General features: G+C 34.8%; 2 protein-coding genes across 2 annotated transcripts; one reads left to right on the top strand and one right to left on the bottom strand.

The window, feature by feature from the left end:
- The first annotated feature begins 1,747 nt into the window (after positions 1-1,747).
- LOC110701883 (glyoxylate/hydroxypyruvate reductase HPR3-like) lies at positions 1,748-7,542 on the top strand. The gene is made up of 2 exons (XM_021879487.1): positions 1,748-2,530; positions 6,794-7,542. The coding sequence occupies exons 1-2, from the start codon at positions 2,042-2,044 to the stop codon at positions 7,316-7,318; spliced, it is 1,014 nt and encodes a 337-aa protein (XP_021735179.1). The 5' UTR covers positions 1,748-2,041; the 3' UTR covers positions 7,319-7,542.
- An 8,966-nt stretch (positions 7,543-16,508) lies between these two features.
- LOC110701783 (uncharacterized acetyltransferase At3g50280-like) lies at positions 16,509-17,966 on the bottom strand. The gene is made up of 2 exons (XM_021879412.1): positions 17,566-17,966; positions 16,509-17,211 (listed from the first exon to the last, which is right to left on the bottom strand). The coding sequence occupies exons 1-2, from the start codon at positions 17,964-17,966 to the stop codon at positions 16,509-16,511; spliced, it is 1,104 nt and encodes a 367-aa protein (XP_021735104.1).
- Between the last annotated feature and the right edge of the window lie 760 nt (positions 17,967-18,726).

The following is an 18,726-nucleotide window of genomic DNA, read 5'->3' as shown; positions in this document are numbered from 1 at the left end:
CCATGTCTTAATTGAGCACGCTCATGTCTCCGTGCGTAGCACAAGCACAAAATGGGGCTACAAGGCAGGCACGCTCTTGCCTTATATATCAAAGGTAACCCCTCCTAGACTAGAGTTTCCACCTAATGCCCCATGCCCATTTTGACACGCCCGTGCGGCACGGGGAGTTGAAGGTGTCTTGAGCTGTTTATTTCTTTAATTTATCTTTTAGGATTAGTATATAGTACTACTCTTAAGCTTCCTTATTTTATTTTATCATGTTTTAATTAGATCCTTAACTTTTTCTCTAATTTTAATATATTTTATACTTTGAAGACTTTTGACTACAAATCTAAAAAGCTATTTTCTCTTTCTTATTATATTTTAATTTTGTCTGACATCATTTAATCTGATCTGATCTAAACTGTGTTTGATATGATGTGACTTGGTTTGATTTGATTTGATCTTTAAAATTTAACCAAACTTTAACCTTATTTGCTCTCTCTCTCTCTCTCTTATGAGAGAGAGAGAGAGAGAGTGATAAGAGCCAATTTCAACCCTTTATTAGTTTTGATCTAAACATCTAACATGAATCTTTAATAATGAGTTTTCTGTAATTTTGAGGAGTTCGTTTTAAGAACATAGGAAAAAATTTAGAACTTAAGTAGAAAAAATTTAGAACATAAGCAGCAGACAAAAATTTAGAACATAAGAAAAATAATTTAGAACATAAGTTGAAAAAATATTTTATAGTTGAAAAATTAATTTATAGCATAGGAAGCAAATTTATAACATAAGGTGAAAAAATAATTTAGAATATAGGAAAAAATTTAGAACATAATCTGAAAAAATAATTTGGAACATAGGAACAAATTTAGAACATAAGCTAAAAAAATTTAGAACATAGAAAATAATTTGGAACAAGTAGAAATAATTTAGAATATAGGAAAAAATTTAGAACATAAGATGAAATAATAATTTAGAACATAGGAACAAATTTAGAACATAAGCTAAAAAAAAATTGGAACATAGAAAATAATTTGGAACATAAGTAAAAAAAATTTAGAATATGGGAAAAGCTTTAGAACATAACCAGAAAAAAAAATTTGAATATAGAATGAAGTTTAAAACATAAGCATAAGTTTATACACATATACTACATATATTTATAGTTTTTATAATAACAAAATTAATTATAGGAAATTTTACAAAAAACCACCTTTTATAAGCATTTTTTTTGTAAGAAACCACCTTATAATTTTATTTAATTTTTTTTTTGCAAAGACACACCTTAATCAAATTTTTTTTTGCAAAACCATACCTTTATGCCGGAAAATAGAGTCAAACCCTATTTCTCGGCGTTGACTATGCCATCTGCACCCATGAAACTGACAGTGGAGGGGAGAAGGGTGGCTAGGGCTATAGAGGAAGGTTTAGGGTGGTCAACGTCGTTAAAGGGGTGTGTTTAGGGTGGTCAACGCCATAAGAGAGGGTGTTTTTATGGTGGTCAACGCCATGAAAGGGTGGTTTGTGGGTGGGGCTTGGGAGGGAGGTCGATGGTTTCGTGGGTGGGCTGGGGAGAGATCGAGATGGTTTAGTGAGTAGATGGGGTAGTCAACGCCGGAAAATGGGGTCAAACCTCATTATCCGACATAAAGGTAATGATTTGCAAAAAAAATTTTGATTAAGGTGTGTCAATGCAAAAAAAATTTATAAGGTGGTTTCTTGCAAAAAATTGCTTATAAAAGGTGTTTTTTTTGCAAAATTTCCTTAATTATATTTAACAAAACTAAAGACTAAATAACAAAAAACATCTAATTTGGTCATTTAATCTGACTAGGCCTGACCTGATTCGGTGTACTCTGATCAAATAATTATTTCTAAAGAATCTACTATTTAAATGTAATACGGAGTATCTACTTATAGCCTAAATTATTTTCATGCAACAATGTACTCTCCTGTCTCCTCCTTTAAAATCTCCCAAACTCTTAAATTAGTCTTTCAAGACATATTCAATTAAGAATAATAATAATAATAATAATAGAAAAAATAAAAAAACAATATGTCGGACACCATAATCTCCCACTCTCACATTCAACAAGTGAAGGAAAAACCCCTCCTCATTATCCACCGCATACCCTCCTACACATGCTTCTTCCACCACCGCCTCGCCCCCAATTTCACTCTCCTGGAGCCCTTTGACGCCGTTGGCGCTGACTCCTCCGCTATCCAATCTTACTTGAGAACCAACGGTAGTGGTGCACGTGCTCTTGTCTGCGTATGGGCATCTCCACTAAGGAAGGACATCTTAGATTGCCTTCCCTCTTTGGAGCTTGTTGTGGTCGCTTGCGCTGGCTACAACCATATTGATCTTTCAGAGTGCCGCCGTCGAGGGATCCTTGTTGCTAATGTTGGCGACGTATCCTCAGAAGATGTAGCCGATTACACTGTTGGAATGCTCCTTGATGTGCTCCGTAAGTTTTCTGCCGCTGACCGATATGTTCGCGGCGGAGTTTGGCCCCGACCAGGGGAGTTCCCTCTGGGCTCTAGTGTGAGTAGACTATTTTTTATTTATTTAGTTTTTGTATTGAATCCAAGGACACCTCATTTGGTTGATACATTATTAGAAAAATAATTTTTTAATGAAAGGAAAAAGATATATGCAGCCGTTAGGGATTTATATAAAAAGCTAAAAATGGATAGAATTAACCAAACACAAACCAAAACTACACATTTACTCATAAATTGTCGATAAATTCCCAAATTAATACTAAAAAATATATATTAAATGCTTAGAGCTGCATATAGCATTACCTTTTTATTTAATTTTTTTTTATTTTGGTATAAAGTGCAACATTTAAAAAATGAAATTCATCTATTACATGTTTTTGTAAAAAGAAAATTATCTAAACTCTTTAATATTCTCTATTTATGATCTCAAATTTGCAATATTACCCTTTTTTTTTTCTATTAATCTTTATCCTTTTTTTTTCTTGACAAGATCTTTATCCTTTTTTTATCATTGCATATTTCAAAATAAATTATTCATTCACTATCTATTCACTATAATTTTTAATTTCTCAACAAACCTCACATATTATTTTAACAAAAACAAATAAGATGCCTAAAAGTATGTGGAAGTGAATTGCTTACTACTTTGCTTGATTAGGTGATTTTGACTTTCCATATTTATATGTTCGGCCAGACAATTCTTCGTTAATTCTAAGAAGTGAAACTCTATGATGATGAACTATTGAATACTCTTCTCTATTTTCGATCATTTGTTCTTTTACTTTGAAGGTACATGTTTGCTAATACACTTTTTTTTCTTTATTGTTACTAGTTGAGACAAATTAAATAAAATCCCAATTGACTATGTTTTATCTTATATATTATGGGATAAATTAAAATGCGTTTTCTAATTCTTAGTGTACTTTATGATAATTACTTGTAAAGTTTTAGGTAAGGGCTTCAAGCTTGCCCATCAATTAATTCATTGAGCATATATATCAGCGTACAATCAGATTTCCTAGGATATCAAATCTATAGGATATACACCAATATAAGCTAAGTCAAATCATATTCTATAATCAAGGCAACTACCTAAAATATAAGATAAGTATATCAAATAATATCTTAGCTAATAATATCTTAGCTAATCCCAACACCCCCCTCAAGTTGGAGCGGTTGGATTAAAAATGCCCAACTTGCTGATTAAGTAGTTGAACTGTGACTTTCCAAGGGCCTTGGTGAAAACATCCGCCAACTGTGAGGATGTATGAATGTATGAAGGATCAATTAAACCATCGGTGATCGCATCACGTACAAAGTGCCAATCAACTTCGATATGCTTTGTGCGCTCATGGAATACTGGATTTTTAGCAATGTGAAGAGCCGATTGACTATCACAAAAGAGCTTGATCGCCTTTGGATGTTGTACACCTAAGCTTAATAAAAGGCCCTTTAACCATTTTAGTTCACAAGTAGCAGCAGTCATACAACGATATTCTGCCTCTGAGGAAGTTGTGGCAACAGTTTTCTGCTTCTTGGTCTTCCAAGATATCGGAGATTTTCCTAGAAATACCAACCAACCCGTCAATGATCTACGAGTTATAGGACATGCGGCCCAATCAGAGTCGCACCAACCCTGCAATGTCAATTCACTATCAGCAAGCAACAAAATGCCTTGTCCGGGTGTGCCTTTTAGATAGCGCACCACCCGCAATGCGGCCTCCCAATGCTCAATTCTCGGCTTCTGCATGAATTGTGATAGAATATGGACCGAATAAGCAAGATTTGGTCGTGTAACAGCTAAATAAATAAGTCTTCCCACTAGTCTCCTATAAGCTTCAGGATCGGAAATAATTTCTCCATTTGCCATGCCAAGTTTATGGTTTTGTTCCATAGGAAACGCTGCTGGTTTAGCTCCCAACAATCCTGCTTCTGAAATAATGTCTAGTGTATATTTTCGTTGACATAAAAACAAGCCGGATGAGCTCCGAGCTACTTCAATTCCCAAAAAATATTTTAGGGAACCTAAATCTTTCATATGAAAACAATCACTGAGATAAGCTTTAAAAGCCCTTAATGCAGCGGAATTATTCCCAGAGATAATTAAATCGTCAACGTACACAAGGACATTAATTTGAACTTTTCTTCTAGTGTAGGTGAACAAGGAATAATCTGAGTAGGATTGCTTGAAACCATACTTTTTCAAGGCATACGTAAGTTTAGCAAACCAACACCGTGGTTCTTGTTTAGAGACTTGCGGAGGCGACATATCTTGTTTGGAGTGGATGATTCAAAACCCAGAGGGAGTTTCATGTATACTTCCTCATCGAGATCACCGTGTAAGAAAGCATTGTGGACATCCATTCGATGGAGTTCCCAATTTTTAGAAGCCGCAATAGCAAGGAAAGCTCGAACTGTGACCATCTTGGCAACTGGAGCAAAGGTTTCTTTATAGTCAATGCCTTCTTTTTGATAATTTCCGAAGATCACCAATCTGGATTTCAGTCTCTCAATGGTTCCATCTGAATTATATTTGATCCGCTACACCCATTGACTACCAAGAGCACGCTTTCCGGGTGGAAGAGTTTCCATGGTCCAAGTACCATTTTTCTCAAGAGCCTATATTTCATTTTTCATTGACTCCCTCCAACCTGCATGCTTCATTGCCTCTTTAAAGGACTTTGGTTCTTGTCCGGAAGTTATGGCTGCAAGAAAGTTCCGGTAATTGATAGAAAAATTGTCACAATTTATGTAATGTGCTATAGGATAGGGCGTACCTGAGGGATGCCGTTGAGACGATGTATTAGGGGATGGAGATGGACTATGAGTCAATATTGTGTAACATAATCTCGCAACTTGACTGAAGGAAATTTTTCTCTCATGCCTCTGCCTAACTCGTCTTGAGTATTTTTCTCATTTATTTGTCGCGAAATAGTGGTCACCGAGCCTTCTGCGCTGCCTGTGGCAAATTCCTGCAAGCTGCCAGCAGAATGCTCATGGTGCTGAGCTGAATCAGCATGCTTCCGCAGCACTTCAGGAGAGTCTGTGGCCATCCTGTGGTCTCCAGCCATCTGCCGCGGGCTGCCTGCGGACTGTTCTGCTTGTTCGTGGCAGCCTGCAGCTTGATGTTGCTGCGTGGACTGCTTGGGTGGCTGGGCAGCCTCCGATCCCCCCTCTACAGCAGCCTCATTATGTTCCCCAAAATTATTTTCAGCAACACAATCGTCAAAATCAGGATCTATAACATCATGTATAGGAACAATGCTAGGAGGATCAATATTGGTAGATTTCGGATCATCAAAAGGGAACACATCTTCAAAGAACTTAACATCACGCGACACAAAGAAATTTTTCATATAGAGATCAAATAACCTCCATCCTTTCTTTCCAAAAGGATATCCAACAAATATACATTTTCTACTCCTACTAGCAAATTTATCCCCTTTTGTGTTTTGTTTATGAGCGAAGCATAAACAACCAAATGTGCGAATAGTATTATAAGTGGGAGGTGTGCCAAACAAAATTTCATAGGGTGTTTTATTTTGCAATAAGGGAGAGGGGGTTCGATTTATTAAATGAGCAGCGGCAAGAACACTTTCCCCCTAAAAATAAATAGGTAAGTTAGCTTGAAATCACAACGCTCTCCCTACATTCAAAATGTGTTTGTGTTTACGCTCGACCCTCCCATTTTGTTGAGGAGTTCCTACACAAGAAGTTTGAAACAAAATTCCCGATGCATTAAAGAAATCGGTCAAACAATTGAACTCAGTTCCATTATCACTTTGGACTATTTTAATTGTTTGAGAGAATTGTCTATCTACCATTGCAACAAATGACATGAACATACGAAACACCTCTGTTTTATCAATAAGCTAATAAATCCAAACGGCACGAGAAAAATCATCCACAATAGTAAAAAAATATCGAGCACCACAAGAAGAGGGATGTCTATATGAACCCCACAAATCACAATGTATTTTTTCAAAAATTCGTGATGCCTTATATTACAAATTCTCAAGGATCAATTCTTGTTTGATTTGGATTCTTATTATTTATGTATTTGGATTCTTATTCCTTCCCCGATTAATTCTTGATTGATTTTTGTAAATTCGTTTTCATTATTGTTCATTGTCAATTGTAGATGCCGTATGACTTTTTTTTATTAATAAAATTTAGTGTCCTTTAGGACTTCTTTAAAAAAAAAAAAAAAAAAAAAATCTCAAGGATCAAGTTTCTTGGTTGTATCACATCTGTATGTAGGTACTTTGATACTTTGTGTTAAGTATGTTAATGTCAATGGCAGATGCGTGGAAAGCGAATAGGCATAGTCGGCCTTGGAAGCATAGGTACATTTGTTGCAAACCGACTTATACCATTTGGTTGTACTATTGCATACAACTCTAGGCAGAAGAAATCCTCTGTTTCATTTCCATACTATGCCAATGTCTATGACTTGGCCCTCGACAGTGACATTCTCATCCTTTGTTGCTCGTTAACCGATCAAACTCACCATATAATCGACAAGAAGGTATTGACTGCTTTAGGAAAGGATGGATATGTCATTAATGTTGGCCGAGGTGCTCTAATCAACGAAAATGAATTGGTGCAATCTTTGGTGGAAGGCGAAATTGGAGGGGCTGGTCTTGATGTGTTCGAATACGAGCCTAATATTTCGAAAGAGCTATTCGGTTTAGACAATGTAGTCTTATCCCCTCATCGAGCGGCCTTTACTCCACAATCCTTTAAGGCTGTCGAAGACATTGTTGTAGCAAACTTGGAAGCCTTCTTTTCTAACAAACCATTAATTACTCCTATAAGATTGGAGTAGATTATAATATGTACAATTTGTTATTTATGTTGCAATAATTTCTTATATTCAAGTATAATTAAACGATCGACCTTTTTGTTTTAGTAAAAACTAATGTGTAGCCCGTGTGTTGCACCGGGTTGCTACTTTAATTATTCCTTGTGATAATATGTATTTAATGTTTATAATTTTTTTAATTATGAATTATATACATTTATTTTCATTTTATAACATAGTTGATAATTGGTTTAGAGGATAAATAACCATCCTTCTCGTAAGAGGTTGTGTGTTCGATTCCCTTTATAATCATCTTTTATGTAAAGCAATATTAGATGACGTGGCATAATGACTAAGTTTGATTGAATAGTGATGATGTGGCATAATGAGGGATGGAGTAGGTGATGTGGCGTGGTTTATGTGGCACAGAGACGTTTTTAGTAACACCTTTTAATATATTAGTAAAAATATTAATAATTTGTTCATATGTGAATTGTTATTTTGTATAAGAACATTTTTTAGTAAAAATATTAATTTCTTATTTTGTTCTTGTTAAGTGGCCACATCGGCCTACATGGTATGATCAACTGCACCCAAAAAGCGTTGAATTTTTTAATATTTGTGTAATTGATTGCTTAATATAAGGAAAGTTTCCATAATGTACATTTAAATTGTTTTTTTAAATTGGAAAAATGGAATCTAAAAATCCAAACTTTGGCCGGTCTGACAATAAAAATCCAACCTTCTATTAATCTCAAAAAAATTCAACCTTTGCACCCCACCTTTTTAGACAGGTCCATTTGACCTTTAACTTGTTAAAACGATTAATTTTTTTTTTTTTTTTTTAATTTCCTTCTCACTCCTCCTCTTTCTCTCTCCTCTCTACACCACCACCACTTACCCCACCCTACCCAAACCCTCTTCCTCCTCCTCCACCTCTCTACACCAACACCATGAATTCACGAACAACCTATCACCACCACCTTAGCACCACGAAACCACCCAACACCACCATCTAGCACCACGAAACCACCTAACACCACCACCTAGTACCACGACACCACCCACCACTACAACCCCAAAACCTAGAACCCACAACCCCGAACTCAAATTAAACCTAGAACCCCAAAACCCACAACCCAAACTCAAACCTACAACCCAAAACCCAAAACCCAGAACCCTGAACTCAAACCCATAACCCCAAAATCAAACCCACAACCCCAAAAACGGGTCAAGGGTATTAGAAAACCGGGGTCGGGTTTAGGCTGGGGAGGGGTGGAAACGGGTCAAGGGTTGTTGATTTATGGTCGGCGGGCGGTGGGGAGGTTTGGGGAGGGGTCGGGCTGGTTTGGGAGGGTCGAATAGGGTGTTTGATGTGGTGGTTAGGGTTTAGATCGTAGGGGGTTTTGGTGGTTGGGGAGGTTGCGGCAAGGGGTGGGGGGAGATCGCCGGAATCCGACGACCTCGATGGTGAGGCCGGTTAGGGTGGGGGGAAGTTTCCGGGGAGTGAGGGAGGTGGCTGGTGGTTTTTTTTTTCTGTTTTGTTTTTTTTTGTTTTTTAATGATTAAAAAAATAATTGACCAATTAACGACTGACACGTGACACATAACTTACAAAAAACGGTCATTAACAGGTAATGGACCTGTCAAAGAAGGTGCGGTGCAAAGGTTGGATTTTTTTGAGATTACTGAAAGGTTGGATTTTTATTGTCAGATCGGCCAAATGTTGGATTTTTTTATTCTATTTTTCCTTTTAAATTTAATGTGCAAGTTATGAGAATTAATGTAATAATATTAGTTTTAATTAATGTAATAATTACAATTAATTTGATTGATCAATGACGGTGGTAAGGATATTTTAATTTCACGGGGCGAGGCTGCAGGAGACACAACATCTCTTGCCTTGAAATATTTATACATATCCGGATGTACCGTGCATCAAACTAACGTAGATTTAGTTTATATTCTTTTTATTTAATGATTAAATAAAAAATAATTATGAAAATGAGAACAAAATGCTCATGAGTATACCGTACACTCAGATGTGTATAACAATCTCTCCTCTTGCCTACCTTGATAGAGTTATGAGAAAGAGAATGTTGGAAAGCTTAATTATATTGATGTGATTCCATGGGTATATATAGTACATGAGTAAGCAATATAATACGACTAGGTACATTAGAGTACTTGTCTAGGAACATTAGCTAAGAATAAGGGATATCTTTGACTATCAATCTAAAGAGTAAATCAAGGGATTGCTAACTATAAACAATATCAATAAATATGATTTGATCTAATCCTTTACACGCCCCCGCAAGATGGACGGCCAAAGGGAAAATACAATCTTGTAAAATGAATGTTTTTCTTGATTGTTGATTGTCACTCCAAGATGTTGGTGGTTCTTCAATTGAGAGTTGTACATACCAAATTGGGAGTTAAAAGAGATTTTTTGTTTTTTATTTTTTAAAGAAGAGGAATTGCATACGTGAAGCATGATTTTAACTCTAGGAGGGGAAGAGGGGAAGTGAGATATAGAGGAAGGGTGAAATTTTGATCATGTTTATAGGAGAAGAATTACATTTAGTATCATTAAAATAAAAGAGTTTGAGAATCTCCATAAAAGTTTGGAGAAGTGAGTTTATATTTGGCAACACTTGGTAGATAAACTACGTAGGCCAAAAGGGGATTGTTTCTCCATGGGGGGGGGGTTGGAGAATTGAGTTTATGTTCGGCAACACTTGGTAGACAAATTATAAGGTGTCGAAAAGGGATTGTTTTTCCATAAGAGATTCGCAGGAAAAAAAAGAAAGATATCGCAGGAAAAAAAAGAAAGATAATTAGCATCTCTCTTAGTATATGAAATACGGGGTGCTAAAAGAGTTGAGCGGAAATTTGATTTGGGTTTGAAGCTTTCCGAGAGGAAAGGGAGCACGAATATGGTTACTATCATTTGTCGGCATCGGCAAAAGGTTTTGATAGTGTAGCCATGGTTATAACGGAAACAAGAAAAGATGGATCAAAAGCTCTGATACCATGATAGAGTTATGAGAAAGAGAATGATGGAAAGTTTAATTATATTGATGTGATTTCGTAAGTATATATAGTACATGAGTAAGCAATATAATACGATTAGATACATTAGAGTACTTGTCTAAGAACATTAGCTAAGAATAAGGGATATCTTTGACTATCAATCTAAAGAGTAAATCAAGGGATTGCCATCTATAAACAATATCAATAAATATGATTTGATCAAATCTTTTACATACCTTTAATTTGGTTTATTCTTAATTATATATTATGTGATTTGACTCTTTTTTCCCATATTTGAGATCACATGAATCTCACTATAAAATGAACCTCCAACGAATCCAATCTAAGGATTTGTCAAGTTCAAGTGCAATATTTAAGTCATTGTAATCGCGTACGTAGGGCTGTCAATTCGAATTATCGGATTGAGTCTGATATGGTCGGGTCGGATCAATATTTAAAGTTAATTCATACAAAATTATTATGTTCACGCGAACTGAGTCCAAATCTGAATCGAATATTTTTCAAATCGGTTTCGGATCGGAGCGGGTGAGGTTACCTCTACGCATATGTGCACATTATTTGTTTTAATTTGGACCGTTGATTATGCTATTTGATTTCAATATACGTATGCAATGTGAAGACAAATAAACCCAAGAGCCAATTTTTGTTATCGTCACTTTTTGAAAGAAACATTTTTGTTTAAAGTATGATTATTATTGTCATTAATATAATTAATAATTGAAATACTTTATTGCAACTTCCACCAGAATAGTTGATATACTTTATTGCAACTTCCACCAGAATAATTAATAATTGAAATACTTTATTGCAACTCCCAACATAATGAATAATTGAAATACTTTATTGCAACTTCCACCAGAATAATTGAAATACTTTATTGCAACTTCCACCAGAATAATTAATAATTGAAATAGTTTATTGCAACTCCCAACATAAGTCAAATTACTCATTCCATTTTTAAATACTAATTTTATTTTTCATTTTAAACCGTTTTTAAATACTTACTTCATTTTCTTATTTAAAAACTTTTATAATATTTAATTGAATTCAATACTCATTCCATTTTAAATACTTATTTTATTTTTCATTTTAACCCGTTTTTAAATACTTACTTCATTTTTTCATTTTAACCCGTTTTTAAATAATTCCATTTTTAAATAATTATTTAAAAATAATTCCATTTTTAAATACTTTCATTTTTAAATACTTACTTCATTTTCTTATTTAAAAAACTTTTATAATATTTAATTCAATTCTCTCAACTAATTGACCCAATCACCCAACATAATTCATATTTTTTTTTTCATCATATTGTCTCTCCTCCAATTCTTACAACTATATTTGTTTTTTTTTTTACTAATTTTTATTCTTCCACCTATTTCTACCTCCATATTTTATTATTTTCTCCAATTTCTCATAAAACTCCGCATAAAAAAAAAATGAAGCAAGTATTTAAAAATAGAGAGAGTACATATTTACAATAAATCAAAAATGCAACGATCATACCAACTCTTTAACACTAATTGCATATTTGCATGACTATAAATCCAATTGCCATGAACACCATGGCAAATGCTACAGGTAACCTTTTTATTTTGAAATGAAGATCATCATGTAAGCTAAGAGTTTGATGCTATTTTGCTGGCATTTTTTAAAAAGTAAAATACATGAGAAATTTGGAACGTCTTCTTATACACAATTTTTTTTCTTATTTTTTTTAAAAGTAAAATAAGGGGGTAAATTAGATGGCATATATTTTTTTTAATACCGAGTTTTTATAAACAGTTTTCCAACGTCAAAATATTCATGGTTGATCTCACGCGTATGTATAATTAATGTTAATTGACAAAGGGAGTGTTAGACATATCTTTGACGTACATATGCATGCCCTACATTTTAGATTTGAAGAGAAGAATATGATAGTATATATACAAACCAATTCTGGATTTTAGCCATCTGTACAAATTTTCGATTGAGTTGGTCCATTAATATGGTGTCACAAGTTTGCAACCACCGTGACTCAAAGATTACAAGTTCGAATTTCATCCGCTGCTCCTTTCAAAATGGAATAATAAGTATTGAGTATAGTGGGCACATGCATGCTACATCCGAACTTCAAATTTAATGGACTCTTATTTTGAGAAGGCATCATAAAATATATAAAGATTGTTAACCAATCATTGATTTCAACCAGCTTAAGTTGTTGAATAAGTTAGGTGATTTAATAGAATCTCAAATGTGATTGATTTTTCTAGTAGACAGGATTGTTGGCATGAATTGCACATGTTAAAGTGTATGGCATTGTCAAAAATTGTAAACTTCAGTAGTTAGACGATGAGTCACGATAGTGGCAAGTAGAAGAGAGACAAAAGAACTTGTCATGCTTGATGGACGGACACTATAAGAGGGGATGAATTGTAGTATGAATGCTAGATAGAGATATTTCACAGGATAAAGCAAGTCATCCACAACTTTTTATATATTGAAATTCTAATGATATTTCTGCTAATATAATTGGACAAATAAATTAATAAGTCAATTTATGACAAGATTATTTTATTGCTTGATTATTGATAACAAAATTATTTGTCCAGTTTAATTTGTGGGGTACTCAATGATTTTCTTTCTAGATTTGCATGTCCATGCAATCTTGCTCATCATGGTTTTGGTCTTGTTCTCAGTGTTTTTGCTGTCTGTCTTTACCTACTTCAATTCTTCCTTTTCATACTAATTAATAGGAAAATTTGTGAGGAAGACCCTTTTAAGTAGACCTTTTTGTGACAAAGGCCCTTTTATAAAAAAGGTGGCACAAAAGGTTTTTATATCATGTTTAGATTATGAGGAGGTTCCTTTGACCATTTTTCGCGCGTTGACTTTTTTATTTTCCGGCCAAAAAAAGTCACATCTAAGTTCCCTTTTTCCTCCCTCCTTTTTTCCCTCGTTTTCCCCTTTTTCCCTTTTTTCCCCTTATTAAACCCTAATTTCTGAACACTACAAGAATCAGGTCGAATACCGACGGAATGGTTCCGACGGACCTAAAAATTCATCGGAAAATCAATATTTCCGACGGATTTTATTTCCGTCGTATATTTCCGACGAATTCGAAAATTTTCTGACGGAAAATTAATCCGTCGGAAAATATGTCCTTTCCGACGGATTTTTCTGTCGAAAAATTAAATTTCCGACGGAATTTATATCCGTCGGAAACTAATTTTTTAAAAAAATAAAAAAATTCAGAACCCTAAACAACTAACCCCCCAACATTCCGCCACTTCTCTTCCCCTTTCCCTTCACTTTCCCTCTCCTCTCCTCTTCTCTTTTATTCTGTCTTCTCTTTCATCCTCTCCTCTTCTCTTCTTCTCGGTCTTCTTCTCCTTCTACATCTTATTTCTTTTGTTTTATTTCTCCTTTCTCTCTCTCCCTCTTCGTTTTCACCTTTCTCCATTAACATCAAGCACCAACGGAATAATAAATACAACTAACGCTACAACAACAAAGCCTACGATGACCACCGATGTCAATCACCACCAACAACGGCACAACAACAACAAAGCCTTCGACGACCACCGTCCCGGGCCTACCACTCCCAAGGTTTTTGTTTTGTGGATCTAGTTTTAATTTAGGTTAGATTGTAGATCTAGTTAATTGTTTTGTAATTGTTATGTTAATTTATGAATTTTATTAGATAATTGTATATTTATATATATCTTTGAATAAAATTATCGTTTTTTTAAACAAAATTATGTTTAAATATGTAGATCTACAGGTTTTGATTTTATATTGTGTGGTATTTTTTTTTCGATTTTGTTGTTAATTTTAATATTTTTGTGCTAATTTTCGATTTTTAGTGTTATTTTTCGATTTTTTTGGGGGATTTCTGTTTTGTTGGGGTTGACTTTCGAGTTTTTGGGTTTAATTTTTATTTTTTAGTGTTTAATCTACTGAATTTAATTTTCGTATTTTTGGTGTTTTGTGTTTTTGGGATTGATTTTCGTGATTTTGGGATTGATTTTCGTGTTTTGGGGTTCATTTTTGGTGTGGTAGTGTCGGTGGTGTTGGGGCTGGTGGTTCTGGGTGGAGGCTGGTGGTTGTAGGTGGGGTCTTGTGTTTCTGAGTGTGGGCTAGTGGTTGTAGAGTGGCCGAGTGGGGGGGGGGGGGGCAGTTTTTTTTTTGTTTTTTTAATTGAATTTTCCGACGGACTTCCCCTGGGCCAGAATTTGTCGTCCGACAGAAATTTCCGTCGGAAAACCGGTTCCAACGGAATTTCCGACGGGAAACACCTATTTTCCTAATACACCTTTTTCGACAACCGCTTCCGACGGAAATTCCGTCGGAAACGGGTTTTCCGACGAAAAAAGGGGTGTTTTTGACGGAATTTAGCTATTTTCTAGTAGTGGAAAACAATTAACACTAAAACTTCAATTGTAATCCCATAAATTAAAATTGAAGGCTATTCAAAGTAATTCGAGGCTAATCATCCCCACAATAAGAGAAAACAGGGGAAAAAGGAAACCTAATAATTCACGTGCTTTACACGTGGCTTTTTTTGGCAGGAAAATAAAAAGTCAACGTCGGGAAATGGTCAAAGGACCCTCCTCACAACCCAAACATGATATAAGGAGCTTTTGTGCCACCTTTTTTTTTTATAAAAGGGCCTTTGTCACAAAAAGGTCTAGTTAAAAGGACCTTCTTCACAAGTTTTTCCTAATTAATACTCAGGATTGTATTTCAAGACGGTAAATTTGTAGTTTCGACATATAAGTTGGGTTAATATTGTAACTTTGTAGAAGAATGAAAGAAGAAGGTAGAACTTCAATAGAGATATTCATAGCTTAAATGGAGGAGGAAGCAGATTCTGCGAAGTAATCAAAGCTTGGAAAATAGTTTCAATGGAGGATGACGATAATCTTTTCCGTTTTGGGTTAACCATGCCCTAATTTCTCTTTTTTTTTCTTAGGCTTTACGTTTAGTTCGGAAATTCAGTGGTAAAGATGGTGATTTATGTGCTGCTAGCTCTAATGGAGGAGGAAAGCCTTAGTAGATGGAGGAGGAAACTAGTTACAATGGCGATTTTGGAATTTCAATGATGGAGGTAGACATCAAAGATGAAGGAATACAACAAAAAACCCGTTTCCAAAAAAAAGTATAGCGGAAAAAATATAAAATATTAAAGTTATTGATGTAATTTACCATTGTGCCATCGAAAAGAAACTAGGCAGTCCCCGCATCTATTCTATTAACTATTATTAAAACAGAAGTTGCTGACGTCACCATTGCTCACGTGTCGCTTTCTCAGCAATAAAAATTTTCCCGCCTAAATGCAATGATGATGTCATTTTTTTTATAGAGTTATCATATTTTACATGGATAATTTTTCAATTACTACCGCAAGTTAATACCACTTTGTAAATTACTACCGCAAATTTAAAAAGTTGTGAATTACTACCGCAAAAATTTATAAGATTTTGCGATTACTACCAAACCCCTATTAAACCCAACTATGACGTCATTATATCCCTTTAACCCATGTTTGACCATGGTTAAGGGCCTTAACCAACCCCTCCCCCCCCCCAATAAAAAAGAAAATGGGTTAGGGATATAATGACGTTATGGTTAAGGACTTTAACCCATGTTTGACCATGGTTAAGAGCTTTAACCATGGGTTAAAGTGATATAATGACGTCATAGTTGGGTTTAATGGGGGTTTGGTAGTAATCGCATCATCTTAAAATTTTTTGCGGTAGTAATTCACAACTTTTTTAATTTGAGGTAGTAATTTACAAAGTGGTATTAACTTGCGGTAGTAATTTGCAAATTTTCCCCTTAACATTTTTGAAATATAATATTGAAAGGTTCTACATTACAACTAAAACCTATCAATTTATGTTACGAAATTGAAACAATTTTACATAGCACACTAATAAATGACCTCCTACATTGAACTATGAATTAGACAACGTTGAACAAATACTATATCATAATTTTGATGAAAATTAAAAATTACAAAATACGTAATTCTTATTTATATTCATGTATAATAGCGATTTATTTTTAAAATGTACTCCGTACAAATAATAAGCTAACCACAACATGAGAAACACATAGGAAGATAGATAAATACTTCCCTTAACACAACAAAAAAAAAAAAGAAATTGTGGTTTTAGATAGCAAGAGAAACAAAATCCATGAACTCAGGGTCAGATTCAAGAATAGCCATTTGTTGAGGTAATAGACAAATCTCAAAATCAACACTTCCACCACCTTCACATCCAGGGTAAGTATTCACTTTCCCTACAAATTTATTCCCATTACCACTCCTAACTGCGACTGGTCTCCCTAGACCCTTAAACTCGTTACTATATATTTCAAATCTTGGCGAGCTTCCAAACCTTACACTTCTCAAATCTGAAAATGTACTAAGATCAATAAAATACGGAGCCTCCGCCCAGTGGTCGTCCGAAACAACAGCCCCATCGGTGTATTTTTTTATACTCTCATTCAACAATGTTCCTGCCAACCCCAAACTTTGGCTAAGCAGGTCACCGGCTGTTGTACTAGTCATGATGTTACTTAGCGCGTTCCCAAAATAATCATCAGGCAGTGGCGGATCTAGCCTTTTTCTAACATTTATTGCTAGGTGACAATTAGTCACCTCATTTGGTGCTAGTTCATAAGCTCGAACTATTGCACGCCAAATAAGCGCGGCTAATGCTTGAAAAGACGAGATGATAACATCGTTGTTAACATTATCTTTGTTGGCCTTCGCTTTTAGGCTCTTCATTGACTCGGATGTGAAATGAAACATTCTCTCCATCAACTCGGATGGAGGTTTGTAACGAACTACAAAATCGTCGAGTTCGTTACTGTTTAAAGATAGCAAAAGAGGTGAATCTTTGCCTATTAGTAACGGTGGGCGTGATGTAGAAATCGGCCTTGAATTCGCGTTGTGTATGTCGGATCACACCTCCCAAAAATGCCAAAATGAGGTTCCATCAACAATTGCATGATTCACGGAGCAGCCTATAAATACACCGTCTACCAACTCGGTAATTTGGATCGATAACAATGGTCTAGACCGTCCATCTAAGTTAACCAAGGCGGAAGCTGCGGGTTCGAGCCCCGTCAGTCCCGACCTAGGCGCTGCAAGCGATACTCCCGAATTGGTAGTTTAAGAAAGTGTAACAGTAAATAAAGCCGGAAAGCAGTGGTCAAATAACGAATGTACAACCTTAGGGATGTAGGTAGGTGAGAGTATATCGGACACGGTCATATCGAGGGTAGCATGGAGGAATTGAGCTCCAGGACCCTTGTTACAATCGACGAAGACCACACATTTTTGTTGGTCTTTGTCGATTCGTGTGGCGAGCTGACCGGCTAAGGGATAGAAATAGACAAGGGTGAGAGCAAGAGAGTCTTTAAGACTCTCTAAAAGGTTATCAAATGAGAAAGACTCATTATCTTTTGGTGAAGGTTTAGTGAATAAAATACCTTTTTGATTGTAATGAATAGAAAGTAACCTTAAATCCCATGAAGTTAAGAAATATGGTTTGTTGAAATTTTCTTCTAACTTTGGTTTGATGAAGCATTCGTTGATGCGCTTGACAATGGGAAATTCCATTATTGATTACAAGCTAAAGAAAAGTGAAGTTTTAATTGATTATGAATGAATTGAATGGAAAGGAATATAGATGAGATTTATAAACTAGTATATCATATAAGAAACTTGGGGCATAGAATTTTTTATTTTTTATTTTTACAAATACATCAGTTTAGTTATTTTAATTGACTTTAACAAAGTCAAAGATAAGTGGAGTAGTTGAATTATAAAAAAATTAATTAAAAAAGAAAGATAATAAAATTAATAATTTATTGAAAAATAATAAATGTGAGTGGGAAATGAAGACTCTGTAGTAGTGAGTTTGGGTGGAATCGGACCATAAGATGAGTTAAATATAATATTAAAATGTAGTTTTTTGACAAAAAAAAATACTACTTAATAAAAACACGCTGCATTTAGATATTTTCTCACACACTTTCTGCCTTTTATTTTATTAGGGGGGGGGGTAATTAATGTGCGCATCATAAAATGAGGAAATATATGTAAACATCTATTTTTAGGAGAATTAATGTCCGCCCACAATTCTTACAATTAAAGTTAAAAAAGGAATAATTGTTAAGACTATTAATAAGAGTTTGGAAAATTGTGCTAAAACAATCTAAACTATTAGCGGTGTGTGCAAAATTATACAAATTCAACTATTTGCAATCAATGATAAAACCTTGAATAGTACAAAATGGCAGGTTAGCCATCGAAGAAGGTATCTCGAGAAATATTCCGTCCACATGTATTTGAAATATCCTACATATTATTGTCGTTT

Source organism: Chenopodium quinoa, unplaced genomic scaffold (assembly GCF_001683475.1).
Source record: "Chenopodium quinoa cultivar QQ74 unplaced genomic scaffold, ASM168347v1, whole genome shotgun sequence".
Taxonomy (NCBI): Eukaryota; Viridiplantae; Streptophyta; class Magnoliopsida; order Caryophyllales; family Amaranthaceae; genus Chenopodium; species Chenopodium quinoa.
Note: the sequence above shows the minus strand (reverse complement) of the source record. Positions and strands in the feature narration are given on the sequence as shown.

Coding starts and splice junctions, on each gene's coding strand:
- LOC110701783 (XM_021879412.1), bottom strand. CDS start 17,966: ATGGAATTTCCCATTGTCAAGCGCATCAACGAATGCTTCATCAAACCA. Junction 17,212..17,565: donor ATCCCTAAGGTTGTACATTC/GTTATTTGACCA, acceptor ATCTTTAAACAG/TAACGAACTCGACGATTTTG.
- LOC110701883 (XM_021879487.1), top strand. CDS start 2,042: ATGTCGGACACCATAATCTCCCACTCTCACATTCAACAAGTGAAGGAA. Junction 2,531..6,793: donor AGTTCCCTCTGGGCTCTAGT/GTGAGTAGACTA, acceptor TGTCAATGGCAG/ATGCGTGGAAAGCGAATAGG.